This window comes from Mastacembelus armatus, chromosome 18 (assembly GCF_900324485.2).
Source record: "Mastacembelus armatus chromosome 18, fMasArm1.2, whole genome shotgun sequence".
Taxonomy (NCBI): Eukaryota; Metazoa; Chordata; class Actinopteri; order Synbranchiformes; family Mastacembelidae; genus Mastacembelus; species Mastacembelus armatus.
In genome coordinates this window covers 16,788,958-16,816,794 of record NC_046650.1, presented here as the reverse complement: position 1 = coordinate 16,816,794, position 27,837 = coordinate 16,788,958, and the positions used below count along the sequence as shown (strand labels likewise).

At 41.3% G+C, this 27,837-nt stretch overlaps 5 protein-coding genes across 9 annotated transcripts; 1 reads left to right on the top strand and 4 right to left on the bottom strand.

The window, feature by feature from the left end:
* Positions 1 to 90: 90 nt before the first annotated feature.
* Positions 91 to 14,373, bottom strand: LOC113141537 (ladderlectin-like). Of its 2 annotated transcripts, XM_026326016.2 has the most exons (5): positions 14,161 to 14,352; positions 13,519 to 13,607; positions 13,236 to 13,358; positions 13,027 to 13,138; positions 12,723 to 12,896 (listed from the first exon to the last, which is right to left on the bottom strand). In XM_026326016.2, the coding sequence occupies exons 1-5, from the start codon at positions 14,219 to 14,221 to the stop codon at positions 12,829 to 12,831; spliced, it is 453 nt and encodes a 150-aa protein (XP_026181801.1). In that variant the 5' UTR covers positions 14,222 to 14,352; the 3' UTR covers positions 12,723 to 12,828. The 2 variants fall into 2 exon arrangements, 1 of the variants encoding a protein (XP_026181801.1); XR_003296751.1 differs by lacking the exons at positions 12,723 to 12,896; positions 13,027 to 13,138; positions 13,236 to 13,358; positions 13,519 to 13,607 and adding an exon at positions 91 to 191 and having other exon boundaries at positions 14,161 to 14,373.
* A 1,300-nt stretch (positions 14,374 to 15,673) lies between these two features.
* On the bottom strand, positions 15,674 to 18,279 carry LOC113125399 (ladderlectin-like). The gene is made up of 5 exons (XM_026298815.1): positions 18,270 to 18,279; positions 17,090 to 17,190; positions 16,102 to 16,233; positions 15,886 to 15,997; positions 15,674 to 15,744 (listed from the first exon to the last, which is right to left on the bottom strand). The coding sequence occupies exons 1-5, from the start codon at positions 18,277 to 18,279 to the stop codon at positions 15,674 to 15,676; spliced, it is 426 nt and encodes a 141-aa protein (XP_026154600.1).
* Positions 18,280 to 19,010: 731 nt separating this feature from the next.
* LOC113141240 (junctional adhesion molecule-like) lies at positions 19,011 to 21,736 on the bottom strand. The gene is made up of 3 exons (XM_026325529.1): positions 21,522 to 21,736; positions 20,912 to 21,250; positions 19,011 to 20,408 (listed from the first exon to the last, which is right to left on the bottom strand). Exons 1-3 carry the CDS (start codon positions 21,574 to 21,576, stop codon positions 20,275 to 20,277), a joined length of 528 nt encoding a protein of 175 aa, XP_026181314.1. The 5' UTR covers positions 21,577 to 21,736; the 3' UTR covers positions 19,011 to 20,274.
* Positions 21,737 to 22,161: 425 nt separating this feature from the next.
* On the top strand, positions 22,162 to 25,144 carry LOC113140617 (low affinity immunoglobulin gamma Fc region receptor II-like). 4 transcript variants are annotated; one of them, XM_026324527.1, is made up of 6 exons: positions 22,162 to 22,300; positions 22,385 to 22,449; positions 23,499 to 23,765; positions 23,901 to 24,155; positions 24,444 to 24,588; positions 24,878 to 25,144. In XM_026324527.1, exons 2-6 carry the CDS (start codon positions 22,410 to 22,412, stop codon positions 24,885 to 24,887), a joined length of 717 nt encoding a protein of 238 aa, XP_026180312.1. In that variant the 5' UTR covers positions 22,162 to 22,300; positions 22,385 to 22,409; the 3' UTR covers positions 24,888 to 25,144. The 4 variants fall into 4 exon arrangements, with proteins under 4 accessions (XP_026180312.1, XP_026180310.1, XP_026180309.1 ...); XM_026324525.1 differs by having other exon boundaries at positions 24,439 to 24,588; XM_026324524.1 differs by having other exon boundaries at positions 24,439 to 25,144.
* A 159-nt stretch (positions 25,145 to 25,303) lies between these two features.
* LOC113140713 (uncharacterized) lies at positions 25,304 to 27,662 on the bottom strand. Its single transcript, XM_026324685.2, has 5 exons — positions 27,515 to 27,662; positions 26,659 to 26,994; positions 26,342 to 26,410; positions 25,876 to 26,078; positions 25,304 to 25,742 (listed from the first exon to the last, which is right to left on the bottom strand). The coding sequence occupies exons 1-5, from the start codon at positions 27,564 to 27,566 to the stop codon at positions 25,722 to 25,724; spliced, it is 681 nt and encodes a 226-aa protein (XP_026180470.1). The 5' UTR covers positions 27,567 to 27,662; the 3' UTR covers positions 25,304 to 25,721.
* Positions 27,663 to 27,837: the final 175 nt, after the last annotated feature.

The window sequence follows — 27,837 nt, the reverse complement described above, 5'->3', positions numbered from 1 at the left end:
GGCAGGAATAGATTGCCAGTGTTAAAGTGAACACAGACCAAATAAACAGTGTAGAATCATTGTGGACTGAATCCACATCACTCTGATTACCTGAGCATCATCCCAAGATGTATATTTGGGAGCATAGGTGTAGCAACGATCACAGAACTCAATCCAACCAGAGGGACATTTTGGTCTGAATGGACACTGGCCTGAAGTCAAAGAAAGAAAATGAATAATGTTGAGTGTCTGATACAGTTGAACCACTTTTCTGGAAAGAGAGCTGGGATAGGCTCCAGCAGATCCCCTTGACCCTGGTTAAAGGAATAAGTGGGTATAGATATGGATGGATGGTGTTTATGGGTTGTAAAATAAAAAAATGATTTCGTTGACTATAAAATGTAAATTTTTTTCTACATTCCTTCTCCTGACCTCATTGAAATATTTGATGTATGGACAAATGTTATTTTTTCTAAAAAGTTCTGATATAATGTAATGGAGTCAGTCAGACAGCAGAGAGCACTAACTCCATGTTACAGCTCTTATAAACAAACTGTCAGTGTATGAAGGTTTGTCATTCGTTTCAATGACAGAAGTCATTTGGTTTGATCCACAGAATATATACATTTATAATATCTGGATATCTATTCCATAAACATATATACACACAATATATAGTGTAGTAATACTCACCCTGAGCTGTGTCCAGAGCCAACAGGGCACAAAGAAGAGCAGCCAGAATCAGAGTCTTCATGGTGAAGATGATGCAGATGTTAAAGATGAGGCTGATATCTCTGTAGGGAACAGACCTGTAAAGACTGACAGCCTGTCAAAGACAAGACACCAGATGATCAGGGAGTTCGATTCACTGATATTTATTTTGTGAGGCTGTTTGCTGAGCATAAATGTTCTTCAGCAACGCCCTGAATCAATTTCACAGTTTCCCAGATGCCGCTCTTTGAGCCACCCAGTGAAGCACCAATAAGTAAATAAGTATTAAAATAATAAATATTCCCCAGAGGAGAAAAAATGAAAATTAAGGAAAGTTGACTTAAGTCAAACAGGCCTGCAGTGTTAGGCAGCACTAACTAATCCAATCCAAACTGAAAACAGGTCAGACTGTCTGTGTATAAACCAGTCATTTACCTAAAGTGATGTCAGTGTAACTGATGGGGCTGTTTTGGTCTCACTGGTGTCACTGATCAGGTTTCAAGTCAAGCCAAAGAAAGATGGACTGTCAGGTGTCAGACATTAGTGAGCTGCTAGTTATTTTCCAGTCTGACAGTGGTGCCAAGGTGTAGCTGCCTTTGAACACTTGAAATATGAAGCACCTGTATCAGTGGATCAGGATGAGCTGAGCCCTTGGCCCCCTGCTGGCCCGATACGATATAAGACCACCATGACACATAGCAACAAACACCTGATAACAGATCTGAGTTCTGATTGGCTAAAAGGAAAATACACAGTGGAAGCAAATCAGGAATAACTGGACACATGAAGACTGAGAATCCAGGATCCCTAAGAGTTTCAGACAGTATTGATGTGCTGAATGAAGGCGTCTGTGTTAGTGTGGCTGAGTTCTCAGTGTTTAGGCAGGCTAGTGGGGTACAGCTCTGTGGGTCTCTCACTTGGGGCCAAGCTGAACCAGGATGGATCACCATGAGGTTTAGTAGAGGACTCTTTCCCCCAGTGGCAGTGGTGAGCCTGTGACATCTGGAGTAGCAGCTGACCAGCTGTGTTTCTACACTGGATAATTTGGCAGAAAACAAATGTTGATAGTGAACATTTCCTGATGCAGCCAGACATGTTGATGAACAAGCTTTTCCTGAGTGTGTTGTTAAGCACAGACCAGTTCCTTCAGACTGTTGGTATTTAGCTGAATATGAACATAGGAGCTGCAGAAACATGTAGACGTGTCTCAGCTGGATGGGCTCTAAGACAAACAAGAAGGTCAGTGAAAACTGTTTATATGGTTGTTCTGAAATAATTCATTAGAGGACACAGCAACAGAATCTCAGAGCAGTGTGAAGTATCATGAAACTGTCTCTACAAATTTCAATTCCAGTCTCAGATTTACATTAATGGAAGAAAAATTAAAATACTGTTTCGAATAAAAAATAAAACACAACAAAGTAAATACATAGTGCAATGCCATGAAGGAACCATTTTGCAGATCAAATGTTTTTTTGTCTTGTACTACTTCCTATTTCCAGACTCAACTCATTTTATAGCATACCAGTTAGCTTAGCTAGCTGTTAGCATACCGGTTAGCTCAGAGTTGTAGTACAGCAATACGTGTGATATCACTATCGTACGTGATCACGGGGTCTCTCTCTTCCTGTCGTATGATGTACTTACACGTTCAATAAAGCCTCAGATTTAGCAAACTGAGCACATCTCAAAAGGTCAAGTAGTGAGGATGCAAACCCTCGTGGTTATGACAGCAAAGGAATTGTGCAAGAAGTCTGCAGTGAACCAAGATCTTACATTGTCCTGTCGGGAGAAAGGAGTGTAGGAGAAACCGTAGACATCTCCTCTCTGTGGAAGTGCCAAGGCCAGGTCAGGATGATGATGATGATGATGATGGCTATCAGGTAATCTGTGCTCCAACAAAAGTGAATGATCCAGTTCCAAAGATACCTGAAGTACTCATTCAAACAACCACAGGCCAAGGAACTTCTCACACAACGCACACAATTGAGAGCCAGTCCTTATGTGACCCAATCTGGACGCACTATTAACCCTAACCCCAAATACATGGACTGACATGTTTGATATGAAGCTGAAAGGCACATTTTGTTTCATTGTTTTATTTAATACAACAATACAGATTTTGTTATTGTGCAATAAGCTTTATTCATCTGTTCACAGCCCACAATAGTGTGTTAACAATACTTTTCAGTCATTGCTTAATACACTTCTGTTGTTCTAGTGAAGTATCACTATCATATGTGATCACGGGGTCTCTCTCACCTGATCACACCCCTTCTCCGGAGGAAGATAGCGGTGTGTTATTATGCAGCTGCATATGATGTGCTCACACATTCAATACAGCCTCAGATTACAAAGATGGACTGTTTGGCCTGTTTTACTTATATCACACGAGTCAACAGGAGTAATAACATAGAGAAAACAAAAGTCAGTCTCTTTCAAACATTAATTTCGGTGTCTGACTATTTTGCTCCTTCACCAAATCTACATTTTAGTTCAGTAACAAAAGACAAACACAACTGATGGCACTCTCCTGTACATGAGCTCAGGCTTAGGGCATGTTTTCATCTTATAGTGAATTTGAATAATTTGAATGTAAGAACGAGGCAGATGACCCAAAGTGAGCCAGGGTCTGCTGCAGGTTTCTACTTTTAAGGGGAGTTTTTCCCCTCCACTGTCGCCAAGTGCTGCTCACAAGGATTTGTAGGGTTTTCTATGTAAAGTGCCTTGAGATGCTTTTAATTGGTCTATACAAATTGAGTTGAACTGAAGTGAAATTGTTTCTTGTTGTCACACTGCTCCTTGTATAAACAGTACGAGTGTCTGTGTGTCTGATCAGTCATCACATTAAACAGCAGATCTCTCAGAATAGTAGAGAACGAAGCGCCCCAGGTGGATGCACAGAGGAATGTATGACAGTAAGTAAAATGCTTGTGTCACAGTAATGAGCTGTAGTTCTGAGACAGAATGAGGTTTGGACACTTTAGTTGTCTCCTCTTGTATCTTAAATAACAGTCACATGTTTTTCATATTTCTGTCCATAATATATTCAGTTCATGCTAATTTGTGAGCCTGATCCCCCCTGAAATACTGCACATCAATTTGAGTCCTGCACCCAGAACCACAACTATTCTGAAAAAGTTGACCTAGGACGTCCAGATGGGGGCAGCACTAAGAGATCAGGGAAAGGCTCCAGCAGATCCCTGTGACACTATTTAGGAATAAACAGGTATAGATGGATGGATGAATTTTATGTGCAACACTACAGTTAATAAAAATATAAGTCTTGTAATGTCTATAATTAAAAAAATGCAAGGCAATCATTTTTCTCAGAGGTTATCAATGGAAACAGCAATAATGCCCGCACATTGTTTTCTGTTGTAGACAGACTCACAAACCCAGCACCCTCTCTTCCTTCTGAACTACTGTCAAAAAGTCATGCAATGATTTTGCAGCCTTTTTCACAGACAAAATATTAAAGATAAGACAAACTATCTCTAGCTGCAGTCCTAGGAACACGACAATATCACCTCTGCCTCCTTGTTCTCCAGTGAATCTAGAACATTTTGATCTCCTTGATCACAGAGCTCTGGCAGAAACGCTTCTACAATTAAAATCTACATCATGCTGCCTTGATATTTTACCAACAAATTTTTTTAAAAATGTTTTTAACAGCTTAGCTCCAGATGTATTGCAGATTGTCAATAGTTTCTCTTCAGTCAGGGCAGTTTCCCCCAGGCCTTAAAAACTGCTGTTATAAAACCACTTCTTAAAAAGCCTAATCTAGATGCTTCAGCAGTAAGTAACTACAGGCCAATATCAATCTTCCATTTCTGGGAAAAATAATTGAAAAAGTAGTTTCTCAACAAATTCACAGATTTATGGTGCAAAACAATCTTTTTAATGCACTTCAGTCTGGATTTCGCACACACCACAGCACTGAGACTGCACTTATTAGCTGAACCAGGATGGATCACCATGAGGTTTAGTAGAGGACTCTTCCCCCCAGTGGTCAGTGGTGAGCCTGTGACATCTGGAGTAGCAGCTGACCAGCTGTGTTTCTACACTGGATAATTTGGCAGAAAACAAATGTTGATAGTGAACATTTTCCTGATGCAGCCAGACATGTTGATGAACAAGCTTTTCCTGAGTGTGTTGTTAAAGCACAGACCAGGTTCCTTCAGAACTGTTGGTATTTAGCTGAATATGAACATAGGAGCTGCAGAAACATGTAGACGTGTCTCAGCTGATGTGGCTCTAAGACAAACAAGAAGGTCAGTGAAAACTGTTTATTGGTTGTTCTGAAATAATTTCATTAGAGGACACAGCAACAGAATCTCAGAGCAGTGTGAAGTATCATGAAACTGTCATCTACAAATTTCAATTCCAGTCTCAGATTTACATTAATGGAAGAAAAATTAAAATACTGTTTCGAATAAAAAATAAAACACAACAAAGTAAATACATAGTGCATGCCATGAAGGAACCATTTTGCAGAATCAAATGTTTTTTGTCTTGTACTACTTCCTATTTCCAGACTCAACTCATTTTATAGCATACCAGTTAGCTTAGCTAGCTGTTAGCATACCGGTTAGCTCAGAGTTGTAGTACAGCAATACGTGTGATATCACTATCGTACGTGATCACGGGGTCTCTCTCTTCCTGTCGTATGATGTACTTACACGTTCAATAAAGCCTCAGATTTAGCAAACTGAGCACATTCTCAAAAGGTCAAGTAGTGAGGATGCAAACCCCTCGTGGTTATGACAGCAAAGGAATTGTGCAAGAAGTCTGCAGTGAACCAAGATCTTACATTGTCCTGTCGGGAGGAAAGGAGTGTAGGAGAAACCGTAGACATCTCCTCTCTGTGGAAGTGCCAAGGCCAGGTCAGGATGATGATGATGATGATGATGGCTATCAGGTAATCTGTGCTCCAACAAAAGTGAATGATCCAGTTCCAAAGATACCTGAAGTACTCATTCAAACAACCACAGGCCAAGGAACTTCTCACACACGCACACAATTGAGAGCCAGTCCTTATGTGACCCAATCTGGACGCACTATTAACCCTAACCCCAAATACATGGACTGACATGTTTGATATGAAGCTGAAAGGCACATTTTGTTTCATTGTTTATTTAATACAACAATACAGATTTTGTTATTGTGCAATAAGCTTTATTCATCTGTTCACAGCCCACAATAGTGTGTTAACAATACTTTTCAGTCATTGCTTAATACAACTTCTGTTGTTCTAGTGAAGTATCACTATCATATGTGATCACGGGGTCTCTCTCCACCTGATCACACCCCTTCTCCGGAGGAAGATAGCGGTGTGTTATTATGCAGCTGCATATGATGTGCTCACACATTCAATACAGCCTCAGATTACAAAGATGGACTGTTTGCCTGTTTTACTTATATCACACGAGTCAACAGGAGTAATAACATAGAGAAAACAAAAGTCAGTCTCTTTCAAACATTAATTTCGGTGTCTGACTATTTTGCTCCTTCACCAAATTCTACATTTTAGTTCAGTAACAAAAGACAAACACAACTGATGGCACTCTCCTGTACATGAGCTCAGGCTTAGGGCATGTTTTCATCTTATAGTGAATTTGAATAATTTGAATGTAAGAACGAGGCAGATGACCCAAAGTGAGCCAGGGTCTGCTGCAGGTTTCTACTTTTAAGGGGAGTTTTTCCCCTCCACTGTCGCCAAGTGCTGCTCACAAGGATTTGTAGGGTTTCTATGTAAAGTGCCTTGAGATGCTTTTATTGGTGCTATACAAATTGAGTTGAACTGAAGTGAAATTGTTTCTGTTGTCACACTGCTCCTTGTATAAACAGTACGAAGTGTCTGTGTGTCTGATCAGTCATCACATTAAACAGCAGATCTCCTCAGGAATAGTAGAGAACAGCGCCCCCAGGTGGATGCACAGAGGAATGTATGACAGTAAGTAAAATGCTTGTGTCACAGTAATGAGCTGTAGTTCTGAGACAGAATGAGGTTTGGACACTTTAGTTGTCTCCTCTTGTATCTTAAATAACAGTCACATGTTTTTCATATTTCTGTCCATAATATATTCAGTTCATGCTAATTTGTGAGCCTGATCCCCCCTGAAATACTGCACATCATTTGAGTCCTGCCACCCAGAACCACAACTATTCTGAAAAAGTTGACCTAGGACGTCCAGATGGGGGCAGCACTAAGAGATCAGGGAAAGGCTCCAGCAGATCCCTGTGACACTATTTAGGAATAAACAGGTATAGATGGATGGATGAATTTTATGTGCAACACTACAGTTAATAAAAATATAAGTCTTGTAATGTCTATAATTAAAAAAATGCAAGGCAATCATTTTTCTCAGAGGTTATCAATGGAAACAGCAATAATGCCCGCACATTGTTTTCTGTTGTAGACAGACTCACAAACCCAGCACCCTCTCTTCCTTCTGAACTACTGTCAAAAAAGTCATGCAATGATTTTGCAGCCTTTTTCACAGACAAAATATTAAAGATAAGACAAACTATCTCTAGCTGCAGTCCTAGGAACACGACAATATCACCTCTGCCTCCTTGTTCTCCAGTGAATCTAGAACATTTTGATCTCCTTGATCACAGAGCTCTGGCAGAAACGCTTCTACAATTAAAATCTACATCATGCTGCCTTGATATTTTACCAACAAATTTTTTTAAAAATGTTTTTAACAGCTTAGCTCCAGATGTATTGCAGATTGTCAATAGTTCTCTTCAGTCAGGGCAGTTTCCCCAGGCCTTAAAAACTGCTGTTATAAAACCACTTCTTAAAAAGCCTAATCTAGATGCTTCAGCAGTAAGTAACTACAGGCCAATATCAAATCTTCCATTTCTGGGAAAAATAATTGAAAAAGTAGTTTCTCAACAAATTCACAGATTTATGGTGCAAAACAATCTTTTTAATGCACTTCAGTCTGGATTTCGCACACACCACAGCACTGAGACTGCACTTATTAAAATTTTAAATGATTTACATTTAAATAATGATGAATCCAAAACCTCTGTTTTAGTACTACTGGATCTCAGTGCTGCATTTGACACAGTTGATCATGATGTGCTGCTTCATAGACTAGAAGCTTGGGTGGGAGTTACTGGCTCAGTGTTAAATTGGCTAAAATCTTACTTACAAGATAGAGACTATTTTGTCTCACTTGGTAACTATGAGTCTGAGCGAACAAAAATGAAATGTGGGGTTCCTCAAGGGTCTATTCTTGGTCCTCTCTTATTCAATATCTACATGCTGCCCCTTGCTCAGATTATGGAATACTACAACATTGACTACCATACCTATGCAGATGACACCCAACTTTATATATCAGTATCACCTCATGATTATAGTCCTCTAATTTCATTATGTGAGTGTATTAATCAAGTCAAAGAATGGATGTGCCAGAATTTTCTCCAGCTTAATACAGACAAGACAGAAGTGATTGTTTTTGGCCCCAAAAATGAAAGGTCAAAGGTCATTGCTCACCTTGACTCCATGTCATTGAAAGCTACAAATCAAGCCAGAAACATTGGTGTAATCATTGACTCAGACCTGAATTTTAACAACCACATAAAATCCATCACTAAATCTTCCTATTACCACCTGAAAAACATTGCTAGAATAAAAGGTTTTCTGTCTACACAAGATGCAGAAAAACTTGTTCACGCATTTATCTTCAGTAGGTTAGATTATTGTAATGGCTTGTTCACAGGTCTTAGCAAAAAGTCAATCAGGCAGCTGCAGCTAATCCAGAATGCTGCTGCCAGAGTCCTTACAAACACCAAGATACTGGACCATATCACACCAGTTCTCAGATCACTACACTGGCTTCCCGTTAGTCAAAGGATAGATTTTAAAATCTTATTGCTAGTTTATAAAGCACTAAATGGTTGTGGACCAAAATATATCCAAGATATATTGGTTCCCTATGAGGTTTCCAGACCACTCAGGTCATCTGGGACAGGTCTATTGTGTGTTCCCAGAACCAGAACCAAACAAAGTGAAGCAGCATTTAGTCACTATGCTCCTCAATTGTGGAACAAACTTCCTGAACACCTGAGGTCTGCTCAAACTGTCAGCTCATTCAAATCTGGACTGAAAACTCTGTTGTTTACTGCTGCCTTCGAATAATTGTTATCTTTGTTTTCTTAATGTGCTTTTATGTTTTATATTAATTTACTTTACTTGATTTAAATTTATTTTATGTTAAATGTCTTTATTTTTAAATGCTCTTTTCAATGCTTTTAATGTAATTGTATGCCTTGTAAAGCACTTTGAATTGCGTAGTGTATGAAAGGTGCTATACAAATAAATTTGCCTTTGCCTTTATAATTATAGTTCATATTGTGGGGCAGGTATTTCCAGTAAGTCCTTCAAAAATAATGTTGGAAAGCTTCATTTATTTATTTATTTATTTGCTATGCCTGGTGCGATTTGTAATTGGCGAATGGCACAGTCCTTCCAGCGTGTCCCGGGTCTTCCTCAGGGCCTTTTCCTGGTGCGACATGCCCAGAACACCTCCCTCTTCACCGCAACGGATCAGTACATCAACCGCATTTCTGCTGCCAATGCACCGATCCGTCTATCAGTCGCACACTCCATCCTTCCCTCACTCGTGAACAAGACCCCAAGATACTTAAACTCAGGGCGGATCTCATCCACCCCCGGTGCCTTGCTGAACTATCTTAGTGACAGCTTGAGTAATGGATGGATCAGCCCTTGACCTCCCAGCCTCTGCTTCCTCTATGGAAGACTCGTTGGTGGGGTTGAGGAGATCCTCAAAGTATTCCTTCCACCGTCCAACAATATCCCCAGTTGAGGTCAGCAGCTCCCCGCCTCCACTGTAAACAGTGTTGGCATAGCACTGTTTCCCCCTCCTGAGGCACCGGATAGTTTGCCAGAATTTCCTCGAGGCCAACCGAAAGTCCTTCTCCATGGCCTCACCGAACTCCTCCTATACCCGAGTGTTTGCCTCCGCCACCGCCCAGGCCGCAGCCAACTTATGTTATTTAAATTTTCCTACTGGTAGTGTGAATGCGAACAGAACAAAGGCCCTTAAGGTTTGTAGTTCTTGAGTCCATTCCGCAGTGGGGTAGTTCCTAGAACTCAGTCTTAGAGCTCAGTGAAAATGAGAAATTCTTCCAAGAGTTCTAAGAGCTAGGATGAGGCTTCTTGGGACCTGGGTTTGGGATCAGAAGCAGGTGAAGTTCTTTTTTAACATTAGACCTTTAACAAGTTGCTTAGATCCCATGGCAGTAACAACAATTCAGAAGATAAAGTAAGGGAATTGTCCAGTGTCCAGTGGTTTCAGTAAGTTAGCATTTCCTCTGAGGCAACATCCAGAACTCCTTATGTAGAAGATCCATTGATCTATAAAGGAGAACCGGATGCTGGATCACAAGACTAACCCCAGTCCTGTCCTCTGTAAGGACCCAGAGATATGTAAACTGCATCTGAGCCCAGCACAGTTTCTGACAGAAGATGAAACAACCAATCAGTTTGCCTGATATACATGATGCATTGCTGAGCTTTGGGAGCAATGCACATCCAGTTACCCATAACCCCCTTCTCTGTCTAGGTGTGTAGTATAAAGATCTTTGACCCACTGTGAACATTCATGTATCCAAACATATTGAATTTGTTGTGTCTTCATCACAGTCAAACCTCAGGGTTCTCCCTCTACTCATCCTCCATCCATGGTGGTGACCAAGCACATTTGTATCGTCCTCCTCGTCAGCCTCTATATCATCATCTTCATCGTGTGTCTATTCCTGTACTGCGTGAAGGCTAAAGGTAGGACCACTGCTAAAAGTCCCTGCAATAATATCGTCTATTGATCCTTGTATTGATGATTCTACGTGTTGGACCGCTTCACCCGAGACCAGTGATGTGGGGCACTACAAGATCAGTAGCCTGTAAAATCATTTACTGTTTGTCTGAATTCTTGGCACCTAAAATCAAAAATGGGTTTTTCAGCATTTTCTCAAGCTGTTTAACTTTGCAGGACTTGAAGTGAAAGATGAAATAATCAAAAAGTTATGAGAAAGAATGTTATTATAATCTCTCTCCAAACAAGTAGCCGTATTCATAGTTTAATTCCAATAGTAGTCACTAAGTCTCCTTGTCTGTTTCAAATGCAGCTCTAATGAGAATCACACGTGCAGCACTGAGAACAATAACCTGTAAAGGCCGGAAACTCTGACATACGTGGCAGGGAGAGGCTGTTTATACGTTACTATTATATGTTTAAATCTTAGTTAAAAAGAAATGAACTGACGACAGGACACTGACCTGGTCTCTGCTCGTTCTGCAGTTCAGGCTCAAGCTGAAAGGAGAGAGTCTGTGCTGCTCCCAGTGAACTGCTGAATCCTGTTTCCTGCTGGGACCAAGGAGACGAAGCAGCAGAACAACAGAACAACATTATTTAACCAGTATTACTATCACAGCCAGCTGTTCCTATTTCTCTATCATCTCACCTTGATGCTTAAGATTTAGATGGTTCACTTAAACATCTGCATGTATCTGTAAAATGTCAGATTCGTCAAAAAGTTAGAAATTGTTTTTTCCACTTCGAACTAAGATGAAGCAAGGACCTAAATGCAGACAAGACAGCAGACACCAAAACTGTGTAATAACAAAAACACAAACGGGGATCACACAGTCATAGTCCACGAGTACACACAAAACACAGTGAGGAAGCTCCATACCAGGGGTGCCCAATCCTGGTCCTGCTTGTTTTCCAGATCAGGTGTTCAGGACAAGCAGGACAGTGGTCCTCGAGGACCAGGATTGGGCACCCCTACTCCATACATATCCACCAGAAGACAGCACAAAGTACAAAAACCTAGGACACCAAACTAGACAAAGCTGAAAACAATCAAATATTAACAAGATAAAGTTAACACAGGAAAGGAACACACTAGGAACAGGAAATATCTTCAAAATAAAAGACACACACCAGAAGTGAACAGATATTGTATCAGCTTGTACTTATTCTAGTGCATCCATGTTTGATAGATTTAAAGAATATTTTATCTTCTATTTTGTCTTTTACTCACATCAGCATCATCCTCATCAGGATTGCAACTGGAACCCAGCACATTTTATGAGACAACCTTCTACCTACTGCTGGTGAAAACTCATATTTTTTTATTATTCAGTACCTCCATGGTTCGACCACTCGTGTGCAGGGCTCAGATAAAACAATATAACAAGTTTCAAACACCAATAAACATTTTGTGCAGTCAACAGATGTGCAGGGAGAACCAAGAATCTAAATATTTGTTTCGTGACTCTTCTTCACAAATTTTAAATTTTGTGATCATATCTGTAATCAACACTCATGACCATATCTGTGCAAACCCAAAAGTGTGATATTATTAATTAAAAAAGGTACCATCAGGTGTCGAGGATGTTTTTTTAAAATCAGATTCAAAAGAGGCATCAGGGGACCCATATGTGGGTGCTGTGTATTTTTTCACTTGTACAAGCTGGGACAGGAATTCCTAAAGATGAAGCTGTCAGTGATGGGATCAGTGCAGTAAAACAAGCCACACCTCCCACCTCAGGCTGGAATAAATAGCCTGAGGTCAAACAAAATAAACATCAGATGTGATGAAAACCTGGTAAGAGTAATAATAAGAGTTCATACTGTGGGACATAATGTTGCAGAAGGTTCCCCCCTAGATGAGGTTCTTTGGGGAAACAGGACCCATGAAAATAATTAACACAGACCAACTGGTTTCAATGCTGATAGACTTTTATTTTGGCATGAGCCAAGAAAGAAGAGTCAGACTGCAGAATAAAGTGGAGCTCAAAGCATTCTTTCCATAACACATTCAGTCTGCTCTTATTAAAGGCACAAAACCTCAGAGACAGTCCAGCTCCTGTTTATGTTACTTGTCTCTTCCTTCCTTCAGTAGCGTTACAGCCATAGAAAAGAAACAGATGATATATACTGGATATGATAGAAGATGTCAAATGAGATACAGTAGAATTCAGGTTCTATGAGACTGATGGCACAAAATGTGAGAGTATGCAAAGCACAAACACACCTCCACCAGTGTTTGTGCTTTTCACAGGGATTTCATGCCTCTGGATCAGACCTGGGATCAGAACAGGTTCTTGATACAGAAGGATGGAAGAAGCTGGTCACAGTTCAGATCGTTCCACATCTTCCCTGTAAATATCAACAACATGTGAGTCAGTCAGTGCTACAGACCAAGACCTGAGACCTGAGACTGTCTAATGAGGCCATGGTCTAATCAATATGTAGATAGTTTAACTATAGTGACATTTTGGTGATTTACCTTCAGCAGTTATGTGCAGACAGTTCTCATTGCCCTGCCAGTTGTCAGGTTGTCCAGGAGCCCAGTTTGTGTATCTGAAAGGTGTTCCATCAGTCCAGGACCAGTTACCTTCCTGTAAAACAGAATAGAATAAAATGAAGGACAACATTAGGACAAAGCCTATATCAGCAGAGGACTTTTCTGTCAGACTGTCCTCATGAACAGTTTACCTGTTTTGCATCAGTGCCTCCAAGCCATGCTGCTGTACCGTCACCAATCATTTTCTGAATCAGTCTATCCTCTCTGGAATCAAGCACAGATGCAAGGTTTGCATCCAGGGACCGGCAGTTTTTCTACAGTGCAGATAAACAGACAGTGGAGTCAGTAAAGAAGCAAAATGAGCTGAGTAGTAGGAAAACACCAAGGCAGGAATAGATGCCAGTGTTAAAGTGAACACAGACCAAATAAACAGTGTAGAATCATTGTGGACTGAATCCACATCACTCTGATTACCTGAGCATCAGCCCAGGACATGGCTCTGGGAACATAGGTGAAGCAACGATTTTTTTCAGAGCTCTCATGCACCTCACATAAAAAGACTCCTTAAGATAAGCAAAATGTACAATGTTAAGTTTCTCATAATTTTGGACCTCCCTTTATTTCCCTTCATTGTTTTGAGCTACTAAAAACTGACTATTTTCCCTTTGAAAATATGGTCGAAGAGAAAGATGCAAGTAACAAAACAGGGAAATGACCATAAAGGAAATAATCAGGTTTTATTTCTGATGTGTCTTAATGTATGAAGAAGTACAAAGCCCTTAGTTTGCCTTAAAGTAAGTCAGAGAGAAGGAAATGTGCAGGATGTTGTATCTAACTCTGATGAACAAAGTGGTCAAAGTCCAATAACACAAACTCTAATAGACTGGGTTGGAATTTGGGCAGTGCAGCTCTGTGTAGAACATCCTGTCAGCATCATTTCCAGAGACACAACAGGTGGAAAGACATTATATTGATCCATTTCATATCTGTGTTGGGCTCTAGGAAACTTAACGCAGAAGTCATTTGGTTTGATCCACAGAATATATACATTTATAACATCTGGATATCTATTCCATAAACATATATACACACAATATATAGTGTAGTAATACTCACCCTGAGCTGAGGTCAGAGCCAACAGGGCACAAAGAAGAGCAGCCAGAATCAGAGTCTTCATGGTGAAGATGATGCAGATGTTAAAGATGAGGCTGATATCTCTGTAGGGAACAGACCTGTAAAGACTGACAGCCTGTCAAAGACAAGACACCAGATGATCAGGGAGTTCGATTAACTGATATTTATTTTGTGAAGCTGTTTGCTGAGTATAAATGTTCTTCAGCAACGCCCTGAATCAATTTCACAGTTTCCCAGATGCCACTCTTTGAGCCACCCAGTGAATCACCAATAAGTAAATAAGTATTAAAATAATAAATATTCCTCAGAGGAGAAAAAGCTGCAAATTAAGGAAAGTTGACTTAAGTCAAACAGGCCTGCAGTGTTAGCAGCACTAACTAATCCAATCCAAACTGAAAACCGGTCAGACTGTCTGTCTATAAACCAGTCATTTACCTAAAGTGATGTCAGTGTAACTGATGGGGCTGTTTGGTCTCACTGGTGTCACTGATCAGGTTTCAAGTCAAGCCAAAGAAAAGATGACAGCAGATCTCCTCAGGAATGGTAGAGAACAGCGCCCCCAGGTGGATGCACAGAGGAATGTATGACAGTAAGTAAAATGCTTGTGTCACAGTAATGAGCTGTAGTTCTGAGACAGAATGAGGTTTGGACACTTTAGTTGTCTCCTCTTGTATCTTAAATAACAGTCACATGTTTTTCATATTTCTGTCCATAATATATTCAGTTCATGCTAATTTGTGAGCCTGATCCCCCCTGAAATACTGCACATCATTTGAGTCCTGCCACCCAGAACCACAACTCTTCTGAAAAAGTTGACCTAGGACGTCCAGATGGGGGCAGCACTAAGAGATCAGGGAAAGGCTCCAGCAGATCCCCGTGACCCTATTTAGGAATAAACAAGTATAGATGGATGGATGAATTTTATGTGCAACACTACAGTTAAAAAAAATATAAGTCTTGTAATGTCTATAATTATAGTTCATATTGTGGGGCAGGAATTTCCAGTAAGTCCTTCAAAAATAAGGTTGGAAAGTTTTATTTATTTATTTATTTATTTATTTATTTGCTATACCTGGTGCGATTTGAAATTTCATAATACAGGAGCCATAAAACACAGACCAACTGGTTTCAATGCTGATAGACTTTTATTTTGGCATGAGCCAAGAAAGAAGAGTCAGACTGCAGAATAAAGTGGAGCTCAAAGCATTCTTTCCATAACACATTCAGTCTGCTCTTATTAAAGGCATAAAACCTCAGAGACAGTCCAGCTCCTGTTTATGTTACTTGTCTCTTCCTTCCTTCAGTAGCGTTACAGCCATAGAAAAGAAACAGATGATATATACTGGATATGATAGAAGATGTCAAATGAGATACAGTAGAATTCAGGTTCTATGAGACTGATGGCACAAAATGTGAGAGTATGCAAAGACAAACACACCTCCACCAGTGTGTGTGCTTTTCACAGGGATTTCATGCCTCTGGATCAGACCTGGGATCAGAAGAGGTTCTTGGCACAGATGGATGGGAGAGGAGTCTTACAGTTCAGATCATCCCAGAGCTTTGCATCTGTAAGTACCATCAACAGGTGAGTCAGTCAGTGCTACATACCAAGACCCTGAGACTGTCTAATGAGGTCATGGTGACATTATTATATAAACAAACAGAGTTCAAACTGGTTTTATACCAGTAGACGTGTTGGTGACTTACCTCCATAGTTCATTTGCAGGCAGTGTTGAACGCCTTCGAAGTTGTCAGGCTGTCCAGGAGCCCAGTTTGTGTATTTGAAGTTGTCTCCATTAATCCAGAACCAGGAACCCTCCTGGGAAACAGAACAGAATGAGACAAAATACTCTAAAGAATAAATACACCCTCAGTCAATAGAGAACGCGTCTATCAGACCACGTGTGTTGGTGAAGAGTTTACCTGTTGTGCATCAGAGCCTCCAATCCAGGCTGATCCAGTCCCTTTGCTCTTGGCTATCATGGTCTTAATGGCCTCATACTCCTCAGCATTGCGCACAGATGCAAGGTTTGCATCCATGGACTGGCAGTTTTTCTACAGGACAGATAAACAGACAGTGCAGTGTTGAACCAACTCCTCTTGGTGAGTAGATCTAGATTATTTTAATGAAGCAGCTACAGGAGAAGTCAGGGGGTGGGGGACAGAAGGGATAAACAGAGAGAGAGTGATAATATAATACATTATATAGATTATTATATACAATATATTCATTATATTATAATATATACAATATCAATGCTTATGTCAGCAATACAGTGTGAGACATTACTATTGTCACTGATAACAGTGCAGCACAATATTGATAACAATTATATTAATAATAATAACAATATAATATAATACATCCTTATAATGATAACTATCACAGACAGATCACACACAGCCTGGGACCGAGACCCCCAGAAGACCAGACAAGCAAATCCCAGTCCAGCCGGTGACCCACTACCCACACATAAGTGGGGCCCTGTGAGCCCTGAGACCCTTCGCCCCCCCGCCAGTGAGGGGCCAACCACTTGGGTGAAATGGCTTTAGAGCATTGTGTATTGTGTGTGGTGAGGTGAGCGTGAGGTACATGATGACCTAAGGTGCAATTAAAATGAGGAGGCTTGTTGCCAGTGGAGATTCGCCACATTCTTCCCTATCCTGTAAAATGTATTTGAAAATGTAGGACAGACTTTCAAAAGGGCAGAACCACTTTTGGGCAGCCCCACCCATCAAACGGCCTCTCCGGACTACGGCAGCTCACTCACATCCACACACTGTCTCGCTTTCTTTCAGGCACGACCCCTCCACCCACATACCATAACCCACACACTGTCCCTCAATACCCACAGGCTCACCGAAGCACCCCAGAGTCAAAACAAATTTAAACCCAAATCACTCGGATTACCTGAGCATCACCCCACGTTGAGGCTTTGGGAGCATAGACAAAACAACGGCCACAGTACTCAGTCCAACCAGAGGGACAAGTTGGAGTGAATGGACACTGGCCTGAAGACAAAGACAGAAAAATAAGAATTCTGAGTGTCTGACGACTATATTACCTTCTGATATAAAGTAATGAAATCAGTCAGACAGCAGAGAGCTCTAACCCACTTTACACCTCTTATGCACAAACTGTCAATGTATGAAGATTTTTCATTTGTTTCAGTCAAATCAGGAAAAGAAGCAGAATATGCTGTAACACTCACAAGCTGTGTCCAGAGCCAACAGGGCACAAAGAAGAGCAGCCAGAATCAGAGTCTTCATGGTGCAGATGATGCAGATGTTTAACTCGACCTGTAAAGACAGACAGTCTGAAGACACAGGATGATCAGCCAGTGCTGTACCTGATATTTACGAAGTGACAGTGTTGACACAGCATACATCATCCTCTTCAGACATACCCTAAATTAACATTAATGTCACATTTTTACTGATGACACTCTGAGAGCCGCCCTGTGCAAACACAGATTAAACTCTAACAGTTTAAGGTGTCTTAGGGTAAAGGAAAACACAGCATAGTCTGAGAGACACAACATCACAACCCTGAAAGCCCTAATGTCAAAGCATCTACTAAGTTGTTTTCATTTAATGTGTATTAGTTCAGACATATGTCAGCAGGACAGAGGGATGAACAGTGGAAACAGATTTAAGCAGCAGAGATACAACAAACCTTTTTAAAAATCACTGTTGACCAGAGTGTTGCTGTTGTGAAAAGAGACGAAAGATTAAACAAGTTTGTGAAAGTTCTCGGGGCAAGTGTTCATGGGAGCTGTAGTTTTTAGTTACCTTTAAGTTCGTTTCAGCGTTATCAGGAGAAGATGCCACAGAACGCGTTCGTTGACCCCTAAGGGTTAATGCTTCAATAGACGTGAAGGTGAGTTTGTCACTGCTGGTCCAGTCTGATGATCATTTTTCCATAAGTCTGTAATTATTGGATGGGACTTAAACCATCAGGACTATTACGACAGTCAGGACTATAGGTGACATTCCAGTAGCACTTTGTGTTCAGTGTTAATTAGCCAATGCTGGCTGCTACAACACTAAACAAACATGGTGTTCATTCTAACTTTATTACTGTGTTTTACCACATGTCATGCTCTAATGATTTCTGTAACTTTGTAGTGATCTGATTATTTTCTACTCAATGGGACAATTGTTATCAATTTAACTAATTGACAATGATTAGTGATTGTCAAATCATTCCGGAGGTCCTGGTCTGGATATGGCCCCTGTATCTGCTGAAGCTTTATCTCATGAAAGATAAACCCATAGATTAACATAAGTGATATTATGTTGACTTTAGTCAAACAGCCTCGCAGCACTTGTCAACACTATATGGTCTAATCCAACCTCAGAACACATCAGACTGGATCTTACAGCTAAATGTGCCACAGAATGTATTTAGTTTTCATTTTGTCAACAGCTTGAGGCAAACATGTGTAGTTCACTCCATTTATCGAATCATTGTGTTCTCATTCAGAAACCACAATGTACCATACACACTTCCCACTGTACCTCTGTGCCACACGTACAGTATGTGGACTCTGAAACATGACAACAAGGTGTGCAGGGCTGAGAAACCACAGATGACAGACGATCAACAGAAGCAAACAGGACACAAGCAGGTAAAAAGCAATAACAGTAAAACATATAGAGCCAGAAAAATCAATCATTAAAACCATAAAAACTAATTGAAAAGAGAATAAAATGACTGTAAATACAGATTAATAAACATACAAACACATGTAGTATCTTGCTTAGCTCAGAAGCTTTTCAGTTACAGTCAGTATAGAGTCAGGTAATATGCCATGCATCAACAGTCCAGTACAGGACTATAATTTAACGATTCATCCACAGGTCATTAACCATACGGTAGATTCAAAACAGGAAGGGGGGAAACAGGGGAGACGGAGAGGGAAGGGAGACCTGCGCCGCACAACAGTCGGACTCAACCCACCAACACTGAGAACTGGGCTCCTGCACATGGAGCAGGCAGGTTTTAAAAGCGTCATTAGTGCCAAAATTCAAACATTCACTTCATGGATCATGAAATGATGTTTGTAGTCCTTTTGTGGCAAGATATTTTAGTGTTTTTCAAGAGTTTAGTTGTTTCAGTCACAGCTGTGTGTTACATTGGCATATAAGAGCATAGAGTGTGGTGGACTGGGGACCTGTCCAGGGTGTCCCCCTGCCTTTCACCCAAAGAGAGCTGGGATAGGCTCCAGCAGATCCCTGGGACCCTGGTTAGGACTAAGGGGGTATAGATAAATGGATGGAGATGAGATAAGTCATCTTCCATTGCCTACGGTGTTTAGAGCCTGATGGCAGTGGGGACGAAGGATCTCTTGTATCGTTCAGTCCTGCAGCTCAGTGAGGTGAGTCTCTCCACCACAGCCTCCAGTGAGTCCAGTCTGATTCCAGTCATAGGATGTGACCTTCAGACTTGTTATTCAGATAGTTGTGGCATAGGAAGCGGTTCCTCCCTCACGTTTTGATTTTTCTTCCCTGTTTCAGTGAGAAGACAAGCAGGTAATGAAATTCCCCAAAATCTAAGCCAAACTGTTTTGTCATCAACCTTCAGTCAAACCCTGCTGGTCCACTGAGAAGGAAAACTGCCATTAAACAAAGTTTCGATCTATAAAAGCAGAAGTTGAGGACACTCTGGAATATTTCTGCAGTGTTAATATTTACATAATGTGTCTGTACCACAGGCTGCATCACTGACATTCCCACTTCTGTAAAAATGTTCACACATTTTCCATTCAGTGTTGTATATTAGACAGAAAGTGTCACACGTTATCTGTTTCTACCTTTAGGACCATGATGCACTACGTGAAATCTCCTGCCTAGGTTTGGTCTCCTTCCTGTTTTCTGTCCACCTGCTCCGCCCACTCACACACCTGTTTCCAGTTGTCTCACCAGTGCACAGACTGGCCTGTGTCTCTCATCCCCCAGACTGTTTGCTGTATTTTGAGGATGGTTTCAGTCCCTGCCTGTTCCTCGCAGCCTGGTTTCCTCTGCAAGTCTGTTTAAGCTTGAAACACGATTTTTACTCAAGTCCACGGGACTAGATCTTTTGGAGGTTAAGCATCAAAAATAACAATAGAAAAGATGACAAACGTTTGACTTACTGTATATTACATACAGCACCACAGCAAAGATGAGGACGACAAGACCAGCACAAGAGATGGTCATCAGCTTAAAGCCGGTGCTGCGCTCTCCACCTGAAAGAGCACAGGACAGACGTTAATGTTTGTGTTTGCACTGAGCTGTGTCTGCAGCAGATTCCTGCAAACCTGTGGTGACCCACGGATCAAGATCCTGGTGAGCAAATCAGTTTCATTCCAGCTGTTGTGATTTGTTGTGAGCTGCATGTTGGTGTCTCTAAGAGGAATTACAGACCTGAGGCAGGTTCTTCAGACTGAAAGGTTTGCTGCCCCCCCCCACATGTCTATTCTAAATCTGATTTAAGGACCACCAAATTGAAACCAGTAGTAAATGGTGACCCACCAGGCCCCCAGAAAACACCACCAGGTCTCCCTCTGACTTTGAATAATGAACAATGTGTTACAGCCTTATCACACCGTGCTCCCCTCAGCCACTGATCCACAAACCTGGAGTCTGAACAATGAAGCCAGGATGGAAGTGTGAGTCAGAGCTGCTTCGATTTATAAAAAGAAAATCACTGAAGGTGATTCCAAGTGTTTTTCATGTCGGTGCAGCTCACCTGTGCCAACGAGGAGCTCAGTCTCACAGGTGAACCGTCTCTTAGCTCCAGCCTTGCAGCTGTAAATCCCCTGATCCGTTTTCTGAACTGCTGAGATTGTGACTGAAAAATTCAGTTTGTCTCTTTGGGAAAAAGAGACTCTGCCTTTAAATTGTTCTGCGGGAATATGTTCTGCAGAAACCGCTCTGCTTCGGTAAAGAATGACAAGTTCCGAACCATTGAAGGTCCACTGAACAAAAGTGACCTCTGGGGTCTGACGAGTCTGGAGGCAGCAGTGCAGAGTCACGTCCAGTCCCACTGCTGCCTCCACTCGCTTTGGGCAAAGTAACCGATCGGCTCCTGCAACAGAAAATCCAAACAGGGTCAGTAAAGCTCCCGTCCAGTTACCACAGCACAGAGTTTGTTTTCCTCATTTTATATCATATGAAATAATTTCGTCCACCAAAGGTTAACTCAGTATTTACATGACCTGTACTTACATCTGCCCACACTGATGACTGCACATAAAGACTGATCCTGCACCATAAAGGCTCCAGCTAGACCAGCAAATGAATGATCATACAAATCTACACTGTGTTAATGGGAATATTGATATAGTCAGAAATACAACCTGGTGATCCTGCAAATGGAAGAAACAGACACATCAGTAGAATAATCTTCTCCATGGATTAAAGATCCAAAGGTTCCCAAATGTTTGGTGCTGAAGAACAAACAGAGCTCTGATAATGACAGACAGGGGATGACTGCCTGAGTCATTGCTGCGTTTCATTTTCACTTTCAAAAGCATTTTTCGCTCAGTTGGCATTTGGGCAGCTGTGGCCACTTGCTCTTAGACCCAGTGTGAGGTGGGAGCAGTAAAGTGTAACGTCCAGTTTCTCTCCTGTCCTGACTGACTCTTTGGATCAGATTACTGTTTAAAACGCAGGGAGGGAAATGGGGACTTTCATTTCTCCAACTAGGAAACAAAATCAAGAAGCTGAGGGATGGAGGCTCTGGGCTCTTAGTCAGGGTGTTATTCACGTTAGTGAAGTTAGTCAAAGGTTTTTACATCTAAACCATGTTATAGATCAGTGGGACACTAAGGGGGTTGTTATGAATATTAGTCTTTAAAGTAGCTGAAAAGATTTAGATATTGTGCATTTCTGTTTAGGCACAGGAGGATTTTGCATTTTCTGATCTTTCCTTCAGTTTCTGCTAAAGGTTAGCTCATGGTTTCATGTCCTGTTTGCTGAAACGGGGGCAGGCTTCCTATGTATTCTGTGGTTTTCTGTGAAGAGCTGTCAAACAAAGAGGTTGAGTTTCGAAGCCGGTGATGCAGCAGGACAAACTGATGCAGAGACATGTCCTGTAGAGACTGCTGGTGGTAAATTTAGATCAATTTCACTGCAGGTCAGTGATTTCTCTCTTTTTTTTTTTTATGTATGTTTAGTGTTTTCGTGTTGCTCAACATTGGCTTTCATGATTTCCTGTCAGATCTGAACGTGGTTGAACCTGATGTATGAACAGGATGGGCATTGCATCAGTCTGCCTGCTGCTCAGTGAGTGATTTTTCTTTTCTACTCTTTTCACCAGAGGAAAAACAGATTTAGTGATTCATTCCCTATTTATTTCTAAAGCACTTTTAAAAACAACCCAAGGTTGACCAAAGGGCTGTGCAGATCTGAACAGTCAAAGAAAAACTGCAGATTATATTTGCTCAGACTGGTAAAAAAGAAACAACATGAGGTAATGACCCACAGTGAGAAAGTGTGTTTAGAGTTTTGATTTAAAGGAGGAGAGGGAGCTTAACACCCGCACACAGTAATAAATGCAGGAAGCAGAACTGATTTATCAAATTTGAGATCTGAATCAAAGAAAACAGCAAAATGTTTTAGTTTCGATTTAGTCTGGACAGACGCTTTTCACACCTTTATCCAGTTTTAATGAGGATGTGCTTTAAAACAAGCTGCTGTTATTAACCTGAGCTGACACTTTCACTGGTTCTTAACTTTGTCGACCTGCCACTTGATGCAGGACACAGATTGGTTTCCTTAGAATATGTATCTGTTTGAGCTGGAAACTACACTGAGCACAACTACTCAACGCGAGGCCCTGAAAGAGGCCAACAATAGAACCAACAATAGAACCAACAATAGAACGAAGGATAGAACCAGATGCAGCTTTAAAACTTCTGTTAATAAGGTTGAAATATTTTTAATAATGTCTCAAAGCCAGTTTTAAAACAGTATTAACTTGGGAAATGATCAGATGAGTCTGCAGCTCCCTCAGTTTCACTCAGCTCAGAGCTGCAGACATAAAAGCCACAGCAGGCAGACAGTCAGAAACCAGCTGCTGAACATGTGGAGCACTAGAGTCAGATTCAGCAGGTGGACTCAAAACACTGTATAGTGCTGCGGGGTGTGGAAATAAGAAAGCAGAACATCAACCACATCCTCTTACAAGGTAAATATGTCAGTGACGTGTTGTTTCCACCTCTGTCCATAGACGCATGATTGCAGGTTAAACCACAGCAGAGTCTCTGCGTGATCATTCTGAGCTTTTTCACAGAAACCGACTCCTCTCTCATGATTTCCTGTTTGATCCTCAGCCTCCACGCTGAGCATCAGTCCCAGCAGGTTGCAGTTCTTCCGCTATGATGAAATCTCTCTGAGCTGCAGAGCCTCTGCGAACTGCAGCAGCTGGGTGGTGAAGAGAAACACCTCCGCTAAGATGGCCCAGCCCTGCCAGTACGGCTGGGCGGTCCCCAGTGGATCCTCCTGCAAAATCGAGACTGCCTACCCATCAGACACTGGGGTGTACTGGTGTGAGTCCGAGCATGGCCAGCGCAGCAACAGCATCAACATCACGGTGACGGGTAAAACCAAGTGTGTGTGGAGCCGGTTTATGATCTGCTGGATGCTTTTAGAATCATTAGTTCTACTAGTTAGGAATAAAGTCCACTAACTCTGGATTTTATGTGTTTACTGGGCTTTGTTCTTTTACCTCACAGGGAAAGTTGTGATCCTGGAGAGCCCTGTAGTTCCAGTGATGGAGGGAGATAAAGTGACTCTTCGCTGCTCCTACAAGGAAGAAGAACAATATTCACCTACGTCGTATTTCTCAGCTGACTTCTACAAGGATGACGTTTTCATTGGGACTGAGGCTGCAGGGCAGAAGATCCTTCCAGCCGTGTCCAAGTCGGATGAAGGTTTCTACAAGTGTGCACACCCCTCGAAAGGAGAGTCCCTGCAGAGCTGGTTGACAGGTGACACGATGCCAGTTCCTTAATTCTTGCCTAGGCGGGCTGATTTACAGCGGACTTTGACAACACAGGAGAAGCTGGAATAAAAAAAGAAGGGCTGTAGGTAGCAGAGAGTCATGAGGGCTAGCAGAGCTGAGAGACATCACCTGGCTCTGGGTGTGAAGTGATGAACAGATATTCAGTAGTTCTAAAACCAGGACTGTCCTCCTCTTTGTGAGCATGTTTTTAATCTGTGCCCTGATTGATTGACACAAAGAATAAAATGTGGTCTTTTTCTTCTTCACAGTCCAGGATCAGCCCAACACTGTCAGTCCTCCTCCTCCTCCTCCTCCTGTGGTCATGTCCCTTCTCAAGCTGGTGTGCACCATCCTGCTGTTCGTCCTCTACACCTTCATCATGGTGGTGTGTATATATATCTACAGGAAGTGGGCTCGAGGTAAGAGCACCTCCAAACATCCCAGTGATCGTAGAATCTGTAGAAGACAATCTAGACAGTAAACAAAGTGCAGGTGACGTCAGTGTGTGACAGAAACTAACACAACAGGAAGAAGTGAAAATCAAACACTGTGGCGCCCCCTGCCTGTGGGCAGGTGACAGGTGTTGTCATTAGCAGCAGGGAGGAGACGGGGCTGAAACAGGAAACACTGAACACTTGTCTTTGTATTTCCTGCTGCTGATGTGGACAAATGTTCAATTCACTGAAAAACCTTCTGGTTTTCCTGCAGCTCGAGCTGATGCTAAGAGACGCTCTGGGAGTCTCTCATTGGGCTGATGATGATGAAGATGATGGAGATGAAGATATGTGTGTATATAATGTTCACATGTTTAACAGTCAGTCTTCAAATGTTCAATATAAATCAATATAATATAATATAATATAATCAATATAATTTATTCACAGCTGAATAATCCTTGAAATTCCTGTTACGCCTGAAGGCACCAGCGTGACTTTGACTCCCACTATTCAAATAAAATTATTTTCTGGTTTTTGATCGTGTTGCTCTGTTTTCCTTCCAGATGTTAGTGTCTTTGTTGATCCAGATGTTGAGGCTGATTTCTGCAGGTTCATGTTCCGGACCTTGACCACTAGATGTCACCATTTGTTCCACTTTTTAAATGAATTTGAATGAAACACTGGAGTCTTGGCAGAGTCTGGTGTAAAAGGTTTATTGTTTTCCTGATACAAGGCCCAAACCACTGATTCCTTGTCCAGCCAAGACCTGTTTCAAACTCTGCACATCTCAGTGTTTCATTTCATTCCTCGTCACTAGAGGTCGACCGATATGGGTTTCTGTCCTCTGTGCTGTCAACCAAATATCAAAGTTAATCTATAATCTAATAAGAAGGATGAATTGATCCATATTGATTTATAACATTAGAATTTAAATCCACAGACAAATTTTTTTCTGCGTTTCCTTTAATCGATCAGTCGACCTCTACAGATTAAATCTGTCTTTTAAAAGTAGGAGGATTTTTCCAAGATTCACTGGTCTGAGGTCAAACCATTTCCCACAACAACATCCAGTCCTTCAGCCATGGTTTCCTCAGGGTCTTTCTACTGAGACTCCATCACAGTCTTTGATTAGTTTTCTGTGGAGAGACCGTGATCAATTAACACAATGTCACATGTCAATAAATGTCCAGGAAACCTGAGCACTGGTGTCAAACCTCAGATCTGAAAAATAGTTTTTCTTAATATCATTGATGCAAAACTTTTCCTCACCCTGTTGCGCCGTTTTCTGGGTGATGATTGATTCAGATTTTCCATTTCCACAGGCTGTCCCGTCTCATTCTGCCCTCCCCTCTGCCTTATGGTGATAGGATGAAAAAAACGGCTAAGACGATGATGATAACAGTAACAGATGAAAAATCCAACTATGCCAAGTCCAACAACAATTAAGGCTATTTGCCAAGTTTCGATGGAACCTGGAAGAATGAGAGAGAGTGAGATGAGCACAGGGAGATAAAGATGAAGCTCTGCTGACTTTAGTTTCCACTTCTTTAACATTTGTATATTTATTGTGCTACTTAAACATTTTCTGTGAAATATCATTTCACTTTCCAGCTGCTCCTGTTTCACTCAGTCCCATCTGTCCTTATGTTCTCAAACAAATGCTGTGACTCTGAATTGAGGTTTTACAAAAGCAGAACAGATAAAACTTATTTCTGGAAACACAAAAGTTACTTACTGGATTCTGTCACGTTGGTCGTGTTATTCCCTCCAATCGGACTGGATGGGGGGTCAGTCCCTGTCTGGTCTGTTAAATGTGCAACAACACAAAGCAGCATTAAGTTACTGTGAATGTACTGACAGACAGCAAAGTGTATGTGCAGTGTATCATCCCACTGAAGCTGCACTCTGACACAGCTCAGTCCACCTGTGCTCTGATTAATCATTAGAGGAGCTTCACATTTTTCATTTCATCCATTTATTGCAGAAATAAGTTCATGCATAACGACGTTGAATGATCAGAGGATGTTTCAGTGTAGGTCTGTTCGTACTCACTAATGATGAGCTCAGTGCTGCAGTTTGTTCGGTCACTTCTGACTCCAACAATGCAGGTGTAGTTTCCCTGATCAGCTGCAGTAACGTTTAGGAGTGTTAATGAAATGTTGTGGTTTTTTTCTGCAGTTACTCTGTCTTTGAATTGTTGAGCCTGATCATCTGTGTTGAAGTCCCTACTGCGGTAAACAATCACATATAGACTGTCATTGAATTTCCATTCCAAGTTGGCTTCGTTCTCCAAACTAGAGCCTGATTCACGTCTGCAGTTTAAAGTCACGTTGTCCCCGACTGCTGCTTTAGTCGTCTCAGAACAAACTAACTGATCCTGATCCCGTCCTGCAACAACAGACAAGAAAAGCTCTTAGCAATAATCAGAAATACTGATTGAACAAAGAGAACCTGCAGACACCAGTACATATTCAGACCAGACTACTTTAGATACTTTAGGAAGTGAGAGAGTTCATGTGCTGTCAGTTCAAAAATTCAACATTTGACCCATTAAGTGTCTAATATCACTTATAAATGAATCACTTAAAAGAATCACCAGTGACTTTCTGCATATGTTTCATTAAAGTTGTCTTCATCCTCAGGCTTGTTAGTGAGTCAAGGACGACAACAATAAACCAGCCAGTCTTTAGAGACCAAGGCCCATGAACATATCAATATATCAGGTTTACACAACAAGGAAATGCTCATACAGATTTTTAAGGCTCTGAGCCTTTTAAACTCCTGCACCATGAATTGGAAACAAATAGACCATTTAAAGGGCCCTGAGCCAGAGTGACGGTGGTTTTCTCTTCTTTGAAGATCCGCTCCACCTTTTACTCCAAACTAGCTCAGGTCAGAAATATCCTACCTGCACCGTTAACCAGTAGGAAAAGTATCGGTAGAATCAGTTTATTCCTCATCACTGCATCGATTAAAGGTCCAAAGTGTCGTTTGTTAAGTTTTTAGAGCTCACAAGTCCAAAGAGTCCAGGATCAAAGAAAAAGTTTCACTTTCACTTTTGGTTGGCACTGTAATTTCTCCTGGGCGGAAACGTTTCATACCTTTCATGTATAAACAGAGCTGGATATGGCAGCTATGGAGAGCCATTAAACATTAAATAGATTTCACACTGTGAGGTTAAAAGTCAAATTCCAGATATATTCCATGGACTTTGGACTAGTAATTAAAGAT

Bases quoted from the DNA above. Each gene is read 5' to 3' on its own strand.
- LOC113141537 (XM_026326016.2), bottom strand. From the start codon at position 14,221: ATGAAGACTCTGATTCTGGCTGCTCTTCTTTGTGCCCTGTTGGCTCTG. The intron at 13,139-13,235 runs GTAAACTGTTCA...TCTGTTTTACAG, and splicing joins GAGGCACTGATGCAAAACAG to GAAGGTAACTGGTCCTGGAC. The intron at 12,897-13,026 runs GTAAATCACCAA...TGATATTTACAG, and splicing joins TCTGCACATAACTGCTGAAG to GGAAGATGTGGAACGATCTG.
- LOC113125399 (XM_026298815.1), bottom strand. The intron at 16,234-17,089 runs GTAATCCGAGTG...TCTGTCCTGTAG, and splicing joins CAACGTGGGGTGATGCTCAG to AAAAACTGCCAGTCCATGGA. The intron at 15,745-15,885 runs GTAAGTCACCAA...TGGTACTTACAG, and splicing joins CCTGCAAATGAACTATGGAG to ATGCAAAGCTCTGGGATGAT.
- LOC113141240 (XM_026325529.1), bottom strand. From the start codon at position 21,576: ATGGAGAAGATTATTCTACTGATGTGTCTGTTTCTTCCATTTGCAGGA. The intron at 21,251-21,521 runs GTTGTATTTCTG...TTTCTGTTGCAG, and splicing joins TCCATTTGCAGGATCACCAG to GAGCCGATCGGTTACTTTGC. The intron at 20,409-20,911 runs GTGAGCTGCACC...GTGCTCTTTCAG, and splicing joins TGAGCTCCTCGTTGGCACAG to GTGGAGAGCGCAGCACCGGC.
- LOC113140617 (XM_026324524.1), top strand. From the start codon at position 22,410: ATGAACAGGATGGGCATTGCATCAGTCTGCCTGCTGCTCA. The intron at 22,450-23,498 runs GTGAGTGATTTT...TTTGATCCTCAG, and splicing joins ATCAGTCTGCCTGCTGCTCA to CCTCCACGCTGAGCATCAGT. The intron at 24,156-24,438 runs GTGACACGATGC...TCTTCTTCACAG, and splicing joins CCTGCAGAGCTGGTTGACAG to TCCAGGATCAGCCCAACACT.
- LOC113140713 (XM_026324685.2), bottom strand. From the start codon at position 27,566: ATGAGGAATAAACTGATTCTACCGATACTTTTCCTACTGGTTAACGGT. The intron at 26,411-26,658 runs GTGAGTACGAAC...CACATTTAACAG, and splicing joins CAGCACTGAGCTCATCATTA to ACCAGACAGGGACTGACCCC. The intron at 26,079-26,341 runs GTAAGTAACTTT...TCATTCTTCCAG, and splicing joins GACCAACGTGACAGAATCCA to GTTCCATCGAAACTTGGCAA.